The sequence below is a fragment of the Pecten maximus genome, chromosome 9, assembly GCF_902652985.1.
Source record: "Pecten maximus chromosome 9, xPecMax1.1, whole genome shotgun sequence".
NCBI lineage: Eukaryota > Metazoa > Mollusca > Bivalvia > Pectinida > Pectinidae > Pecten > Pecten maximus.
This window is the reverse complement of record NC_047023.1, coordinates 45401689-45411948: the sequence shown is the minus strand read 5'-3', so window position 1 is coordinate 45411948 and position 10260 is coordinate 45401689. Positions and strand designations below refer to the sequence as shown.

Sequence of the window (10260 nt, the reverse complement as noted above, 5' to 3'; positions counted from 1 at the left end):
CTTCATCTAGAACATTCAGCTTTAACCTACCGTGTCACTTAATACGAATTGTTACATCAAAAACAAAATAATCAGTGAAAACATCGCCGAATTCCTTCCTCAGAACACCATTTTTTAAGCTGCTCCCTCAGCCTGTCCAGATTCCACATTTACAAGGTCATGCGTTTACATAATCGCCTATCGCCAGGTGCACTTTTGGGGGCCATCTCTGCATGCATTTTGTCCAGAAAACGTGTCGGCTCGTTGAAGAGTTTCGTCTTATTTACGATTATTTGAAGAGTTTCGTCAAATGAACGATGATTTATAATCATAAACTTGAGAATTGAAAAAGGGGGAGGGGTGGGGGGGGGGGGGAGTGGATTAGCATTCTTTTGTCACAAAGTAGAACAAAATGCTTATCTACATGATTAACTTTTGTACATTTGCTGAAATCAACGAACAAAAAGAAAAGTATATCGCGAATTAGACCGGCGATGTTTTACACCGATTATTGTGTTTTGGATGTAACAATTCGTATTGAGTGACATGTATAGTATGCGCCGTGTCAGTTTAAACAGATGTTTTTTTCCGTCGATTGAAGTGTGATGGGGTGCCGTTTCGCTCGTGGCGGAGTTGTCTACCTTGTACTTTCCACAGTACACATACCATTGCGATATTTAAATAATATTAAAATTCACATTTTCTATTCAAACACCTGTAATGACACCGATAATCATGGAAAAGTGTCGTTCGCCTTTGTGGGTTATGTGAACAAAATACATTATAAAAACTTCAGAGATCAGAAGTTATCAGGTACACAATATTTTAATGTCATCATGACACAGTGAAATGAAAAACGGTCTTTAATGTGACGATGGAGTTAATTTAATCATATAACTACAAATCCTCCACATGCCACCTCTTCCAGTTATCATATCAAAACTTTTTATATCAACTCATCGTCATTAGCAGACCGACAACACCTAATCCAATCGATGGTAGGTATGAATCAACGTATTGACTTAACATGTATTTATATCAAACTTAATCATTATATGTTCATTTATATTATACATGCGTAAATATTTTCTGTGTAGCTGTTTAATTCTACTAGTGCCAAATACTTGCTACATAAGCGATATTTTCTATGAAAAGTCGCGGACGTTCTCAGGGCCTGTATGGACGTCTGCTTGACCACGCAAACTACCGGGCGCTATTCTTTGTTTTAATATAGAAACATTTTAATCCCCCAAAACATGAATACATTGGACGGCTGCCAAGGTTGGGGCCTTGGGGCAGCCTTCAAAAATACACAACTGACACATCTTATACATCTCATACTCTCTCACATAAACATTACCACTGAACAATAACACAAAAAAACTTAACACATTCTCTCACCCAGTCGCCTATCAATAAATGATCAATAGTTAACAGTTTTTGAAGTTTCCTCTATATTTATATATATTATATATAAAATCATGAATTATTTCATCCTAGGAAACAAATTCCAGACACATAGAATGAAATAAACAAATGCAAATATATTGGCTAGAATGAAGTTAACCCATGGTCAGGTAACAAGTATGAATATAAATGTGCTACTTATATTTATTTACATCTTTATACTTTGTTATGAAACACAATATTTAATGATGAAATGCTGAAAATTGTCTTATTGTATACACATGTACACATGTATAGTATTTCATTTTAATGTTAACTTAAGTTATTGAGAAAACAATCGCTGGAAGTCTTCCCATGTTCGAATAAAAACTTGCAATTTATTTTGTTTTTGTGCAATTGTTTTATGTATTTTGTACATTTTTGTCATGTATGCTTTTTATTCAATGATATGTATGTCGGAATTTTTTCTTGGTGTAAGATATATGTAGTCTTTTGAGTACTAAATTTTGGCGATCTTTATACGGACCCGCCAAATCGCCAAATTAAAGCCCCGCTAAAATTTCCCGTTATACGATATATCATTATGAAATTGTTTGGAGTTTTTTTTGTTTTTGATCAGTTGTTGAAATACCGAATAGAATGTTCTTGATATTTAGGTTAGATTTATACGTGTTTTTTTAAATACCCAAAATTTAATGTTCCTCCAGATTGTTGCAACTATCGCAGTTACAAAGTATGGTATAGACTAGTTACAAAGATTGCAAGTGTCTATTGGAGTTTTGTTTATTAATTTTAGAGAGTAGTTTGTTGTGAGTATGCTGCTCTGTAGCCTGAACTGAAATTAATGTATTTATATCTTTTGTAGTGGAGATTGGTATTATAATTACTGTTTTCAAACTTCTGGTCTATATTGCTTTGTTTTTTCCCCATTTTACTTCTGCTGTCTTCCTTGAGATATTTGTTTTGTTTAATGTTTTATACATAGCTTGGCTTCCCTTATTGTTTCTAAGTAGCATCTGTATGTGGAAGGTATAAATGGTCTATTAAATGGCTCTGTTAATGGTATTGTTAAATTTTTCGTTCAACATTAATGTTGTATTGCCTGACCCCTCTAAACAATAAGAAATTATTTTACTGTAATCTGAATATGTTCTAAAATTCTTAAAACTTAAAGAGTACATGATGTACAATCTTCGAAGAAGATCACATACATTTTTAACACCTTTCTTATGCCATTGCGTTCAAAAAATATATATTTGAAATAAACAATTGTGCCATAAAGGATTTATTTTCCTGAGTATTATATATCAGTCTACTGTAAATTACTGACAATGCTATGGTTGTCACTATACCTGGGTATTACACATCAGTCTACTGTAAATTACTGACAATGCTATGGTTGTCACTATACCTGGTTATTACATGTCAGTCTACTGTAAATTACTGACAATGCTATTGTTGTCACTATACCTGGTTATTACACGTCAGTCTACTGTAAATTACTGACAATGCTATGGTTGTCACTATACATGGGTATTACACGTTAGTCTACTGTAAATTACTGACAATGCTATGGTTGTCACTATACCTGGGTATTACACGTCAGTCTACTGTAAATTACTGACAATGCTATGGTTGTCACTATACCTGGTTATTACACGTCAGTCTACTGTAAATTACTGACAATGCTATGTTTGTCACTATACCTGGGTATTACACGTCAGTCTACTGTAAATTACTGACAATGCTATGGTTGTCACTATACCTGGGTATTACACGTCAGTCTACTGTAAATTACTGACAATGCTATGGTTGTCACTATACCTGGGTATTACACCTCAGTCTACTGTAAATTACTGACAATGCTATGGTTGTCACTGTACCTGGTTATTACACGTCAGTCTACTGTAAATTACTGACAATGCTATGGTTGTCACTATACCTGGGTATTACACGTCAGTCTACTGTAAATTACTGACAATGCTATGGTTGTCACTGTACCTGGTTATTAAACATTAAAGGGTGTAAACATAGGGTTCAAATTGACTGAAATTTCAAAATTCTTCCATTCAAGATCCAAATCTGGTAGAGTCAAATACTCTTTATAGATGTGGAAGGGTCTTAAGTTGCTTTACCTAAATTATGAATTTTATAATTCGGGTGTCTCGCGTAACCCTTTATGGAGAAGGCAAACTTTTAATCTATATTGGGAAATCATCATTTAAATATCATTTGTTGATTTGCTATCGGAAATAATTCAAACATTGTCAGAGTTATCAGTACGAGATGGTAATTTGATAGTATGCTTGTCTGACCACCAGGGGCTGATATACGGGGCGATAAATTGATCAAATTGATTGAAATATATTAGAAGTCACGTGACCGTTAAAGCCCATAGGCCTAGTGCAATTTTTAACAAATTCGTTGTACATTAATAAATGAAATTTCCTGATCGTACTGATTATACTATTTCACAAACGTAAGGCCGTGTGACAATATTAATATGTTATTATATTTGGTATGAATACTAAAATATGTAGATGACTTTAATTGATACAAAATAAGAGCATTTTTTTAAAATGAGGAAATTATATAAGAGATTGTCAATTATTCCGATAAGCTAGTATGATGAGTGCCTCCTTTCGGTCACTCTCGCGAGCTAAGTTCCATGTGAACCTGGCTGTATTGAAGGATATATACAAACTAAAACGCAAACATATTTATTCATTGTATACGATACTAAAATATTTGATATTACATTAATTTAATGTGACATGCTAATGATGTCATCCCATGTATTTGGCATTATGTTAATGTGACGTCAGATATTGCTATTTTGTTTCCTTCTGGAGGTTTCATCGTATTGTCAGATAGACCCGAAAGCGTTATTACTCATATGAATTGGAAAGAAAAGTTTTATGTTTTGTTTTATTGATTTTCAGCGTGTAAATGGAAGTGCCAATAATACAGTACATCCAGAAAAATCGACGGAATCAACCACAAATTTTGTTACGAACAATTCAACGATGGACATGTTTCTGCGGACGAAGGAACCAATCGCACGACTAATGCGCACGCAGTCGATGATTTTAGAGCGTGTTGAGGACAGTTTGAACAAAAATAACGTTGTCGACAATGTAGAGGATGAATGGCACCAGTTAGCACGTGTCCTGGACAGAGTTTTTCTCATTCTGTATGTTACCATATCTATAATCACGTCTTCAGTATTTCTCGGAATAATGGCCAGTAACTCCTGACATCACTTGACTTCCGTGTTGAAATTACTGTACGAAATTGACAAATTTCTGCACGCTTTCGCCAATATATCACTATCGCCATTTTACCCTAACAAGCAGATTGCCTATTTAACCATGTGGCGAAAATTAAACGTCAGATGTAATCACACCTACAGGCGCTTGCATAAAAATGTAATTTTATCATATGGCAGTGGTATGTGTACTTTGGAAAGTACACGGTTGGCAACTCCGTCAGGAGCGAAACGGCACCCAACCACACTTCAATCGACTAAAAAACACAATTATTCAAAATGCCACGGCGCATACTATTTACTACCTTCATCTATAATATTCAGCCTTAACCTACCGTGTCACTTAATACGAATTGTTACATCAAAAACAAAATAATCAGTGAAAACATCGCCGAATTCCTTCCTCAGAACACCATTTTTTAAGCTGCTCCCTCAGCCTGTCCAGATTCCACATTTACAAGGTCATGCGTTTACATAATCGCCTATCGCCAGGTGCACTTTTTGAGGTCATCTCTGCATGCATTTTGTCCAGAAAACGTGTCGGCTCGTTGAAGAGTTTCGTGTTATTTACGATTATTTGAAGAGTTTCGTCAAATGAACGATGATTTATAATCATAAACTTGAGAATTGAAAAAGGGGGAGGGGTGGGGGGGGGGGGGGAGTGGATTAGCATTCTTTTGTCACAAAGTAGAACAAAATGCTTATCTACATGATTAACTTTTGTACATTTGCTGAAATCAACGAACAAAAAGAAAAGTATATCGCGAATTAGACCGGCGATGTTTTACACCGATTATTGTGTTTTGGATGTAACAATTCGTATTGAGTGACATGTATAGTATGCGCCGTGTCAGTTTAAACAGATGTTTTTTTCCGTCGATTGAAGTGTGATGGGGTGCCGTTTCGCTCGTGGCGGAGTTGTCTACCTTGTACTTTCCACAGTACACATACCATTGCGATATTTAAATAATATTAAAATTCACATTTTCTATTCAAACACCTGTAATGACACCGATAATCATGGAAAAGTGTCGTTCGCCTTTGTGGGTTACGTGAACAAAATACATTATAAAAACTTCAGAGATCAGAAGTTATCAGGTACACAATATTTTAATGTCATCATGACACAGTGAAATGAAAAACGGTCTTTAATGTGACGATGGAGTTAGTTTAATCCTATAACTACAAATCCTCCACATGCCACCTCTTCCAGTTATCATATCAAAACTTTTTATATCAACTCATCGTCATTAGCAGACCGACAACACCTAATCCAATCGATGGTAGGTATGAATCAACGTATTGACTTAACATGTATTTATATCAAACTTAATCATTATATGTTCATTTATATTATACATGCGTAAATATTTTCTGTGTAGCTGTTTAATTCTACTAGTGCCAAATACTTGCTACATAAGCGATATTTTCTATGAAAAGTCGCGGACGTTCTCAGGGCCTGTATGGACGTCTGCTCGACCACGCAAACTACCGGGCGCTATTCTTTGTTTTAATATAGAAACATTTTAATCCCCCAAAACATGAATACATTGGACGGCTGCCAAGGTTGGGGCCTTGGGGCAGCCTTCAAAAATACACAACTGACACATCTTATACATCTCATACTCTCTCACATTAACATTACCACTGAACAATAACACAAAAAAACTTAACACATTCTCTCACCCAGTCGCCTATCAATAAATGATCAATAGTTAACAGTTTTCGAAGTTTCCTCTATATTTATATATATTATATATAAAATCATGAATTATTTCATCCTAGGAAACAAATTCCAGACACATAGAATGAAATAAACAAATGCAAATATATTGGCTAGAATGAAGTTAACCCATGGTCAGGTAACAAGTATGAATATACATGTGCTACTTATATTTATTTACATCTTTATACTTTGTTATGAAACACAAGATTTAATGATGAAATGCTGAAAATTGTCTTATTGTATACACATGTACACATGTATAGTATTTCATTTTAATGTTAACTTAAGTTATTGAGAAAACAATCGCTGGAAGTCTTCCCATGTTTGAATAAAAACTTGCAATTTATTTTGTTTTTGTGCAATTGTTTTATGTATTTTGTACATTTTTGTCATGTATGCTTTTTATTCAATGATATGTATGTCGGAATTTTTTCTTGGTGTAAGATATATGTAGTCTTTTGAGTACTAAATTTTGGCGATCTTTATACGGACCCGCCAAATCGCCAAATTAAAGCCCCGCTAAAATTTCCCGTTATACGATATATCATTATGAAATTGTTTGGAGTTTTTTTTGTTTTTGATCAGTTGTTGAAATACCGAATAGAATTTTCTTGATATTTAGGTTAGATTTATACGTGTTTTTTTAAATACCCAAAATTTAATGTTCCTCCAGATTGTTGTAACTATCGCAGTTACAAAGTATGGTATAGACTAGTTACAAAGATTGCAAGTGTCTATTGGAGTTTTGTTTATTAATTTTAGAGAGTAGTTTGTTTTGAGTATGCTTTTGTAGTGGAGATTGGTATTATAATTACTGTTTTCAAACTTCTGGTCTATATTGCTTTGTTTTTTCCCCATTTTACTTCTGCTGTCTTCCTTGAGATATTTGTTTTGTTTAATGTTTTATACATAGCTTGGCTTCCCTTATTGTTTCTAAGTAGCATCTGTATGTGGAAGGTATAAATGGTCTATTAAATGGCTCTGTTAATGGTATTGTTATATTTTTCGTTCAACATTAATGTTGTATTGCCTGACCCCTCTAAACAATAAGAAATTATTTTACTGTAATCTGAATATGTTCTAAAATTCTTAAAACTTAAAGAGTACATGATGTACAATCTTCGATGAAGATCACATACATTTTTAACACCTTTCTTATGCCATTGCGTTCAAAAAATATATATTTGAAATAAACAATTGTGCCATAAAGGATTTATTTTCCTGAGTATTATATATCAGTCTACTGTAAATTACTGACAATGCTATGGTTGTCACTATACCTGGGTATTACACGTCAGTCTACTGTAAATTACTGACAATGCTATGGTTGTCACTATACCTGGGTATTACACGTCAGTCTACTGTAAATTACTGACAATGCTATGGTTGTCACTATACCTGGGTATTACACGTCAGTCTACTGTAAATTACTGACAATGCTATGGTTGTCACTATACATGGGTATTACACGTTAGTCTACTGTAAATTACTGACAATGCTATGGTTGTCACTATACCTGGGTATTACACGTCAGTCTACTGTAAATTACTGACAATGCTATGGTTGTCACTATACCTGGTTATTACACGTCAGTCTACTGTAAATTACTGACAATGCTATGTTTGTCACTATACCTGGGTATTACACGTCAGTCTACTGTAAATTACTGACAATGCTATGGTTGTCACTATACCTGGGTATTATATATCAGTCTACTGTAAATTACTGACAATGCTATGGTTGTCACTATACCAAGGTATTACACGTCAGTCTACTGTAAATTACTGACAATGATATGGTTGTCACTATGCCTGGGTATTACACGTCAGTCTACTGTAAATTACTGGCAATGCTACGGTTGTCACTATACCTGGGTATTACACATCAGTCTACTGTAAATTACTGACAATGCTATGGTTGTCACTATACCTGGGTATTACACGTCAGTCTACTGTAAATTACTTACAATGCTATGGTTGTCACTATACCTGGGTATTACACATCAGTCTACTGTAAATTACTGACAATGCTATGGTTGTCACTATACCTGGTTATTACATGTCAGTCTACTGTAAATTACTGACAATGCTATTGTTGTCACTATACCTGGTTATTACACATCAGTCTACTGTAAATTACTGACAATGCTATGGTTGTCACTATACATGGGTATTACACGTTAGTCTACTGTAAATTACTGACAATGCTATGGTTGTCACTATACCTGGGTATTACACGTCAGTCTACTGTAAATTACTGACAATGCTATGGTTGTCACTATACCTGGTTATTACACGTCAGTCTACTGTAAATTACTGACAATGCTATGTTTGTCACTATACCTGGGTATTACACGTCAGTCTACTGTAAATTACTGACAATGCTATGGTTGTCACTATACCTGGGTATTACACGTCAGTCTACTGTAAATTACTGACAATGCTATGGTTGTCACTATACCTGGTTATTACACGTCAGTCTACTGTAAATTACTGACAATGCTATGGTTGTCACTATACCTGGGTATTACACGTTAGTCTACTGTAAATTACTGACAATGCTATGGTTGTCACTATACCTGGGTATTACACGTTAGTCTACTGTAAATTACTGACAATGCTATGGTTGTCACTATACCTGGTTATTACACGTCAGTCTACTGTAAATTACTGACAATGCTATGGTTGTCACTATACATGGGTATTACACGTTAGTCTACTGTAAATTACTGACAATGCTATGGTTGTCACTATACCTGGGTATTACACGTCAGTCTACTGTAAATTACTGACAATGCTATGGTTGTCACTATACCTGGGTATTACACCTCAGTCTACTGTAAATTACTGACAATGCTATGGTTGTCACTATACCTGGTTATTACACGTCAGTCTACTGTAAATTACTGACAATGCTATGGTTGTCACTATACCTGGGTATTACACATCAGTCTACTGTAAATTACTGACAATGCTATGGTTGTCACTATACCTGGGTATTACACGTCAGTCTACTGTAAATTACTGACAATGCTATGGTTGTCACTATACCTGGGTATTACACATCAGTCTACTGTAAATTACTGACAATGCTATGGTTGTCACTATACCTGGTTATTACACCTCAGTCTACTGTAAATTACTGACAATGCTATGGTTGTCACTATGCGTGGTTAGTACACATCAGTCTAGTGTAAATTACTGACAATGCTATGGTTGTCACTATACCTGGGTATTACAGGTCAGTCTACTGTAAATTACTGACAATGCTATGGTTGTCACTATACCTGGGTATTATATATCAGTCTACTGTAAATTACTGACAATGCTATGGTTGTCACTATACCTGGGTATTACACGTCAGTCTACTGTACATTACTGACAATGCTATGGTTGTCACTATACCCGGGTATTACACGTCAGTCTACTGTAAATTACTGATAATGCTATGGTTGTCACTATACCTGGGTATTACACGTCAGTCTACTGTAAATTACTGACAATGCTATGGTTGTCACTATACCTGGGTATTATATATCAGTCTACTGTAAATTACTGACAATGCTATGGTTGTCACTATACCAAGGTATTACACGTCAGTCTACTGTAAATTACTGACAATGATATGGTTGTCACTATGCCTGGGTATTACACGTCAGTCTACTGTAAATTACTGACAATGCTACGGTTGTCACTATACCTGGGTATTACACATCAGTCTACTGTAAATTACTGACAATGCTATGGTTGTCACTATACCTGGGTATTACACGTCAGTCTACTGTAAATTACTAACAATGCTATGGTTGTCACTATACCTGGGTATTACACGACAGTCTACTGTAAATTACTGACAATGCTACGGTTGTCACTATACCTGG

The 10260-nt window shown here is 35.0% G+C and overlaps 1 protein-coding gene across 1 annotated transcript in view; it reads left to right on the top strand.

Moving 5' to 3' along the window:
* The window catches only part of LOC117334542 (neuronal acetylcholine receptor subunit alpha-10-like), a gene marked incomplete in the record, with an annotated part of 44370 nt that extends 39064 nt beyond the window's left edge, over window positions 1-5306 (top strand). The window contains 1 exon segment of the mRNA XM_033894222.1: window positions 4329-5306. Coding sequence (XP_033750113.1) covers window positions 4329-4643 — 315 coding nt within the window.
* Between the last annotated feature and the right edge of the window lie 4954 nt (window positions 5307-10260).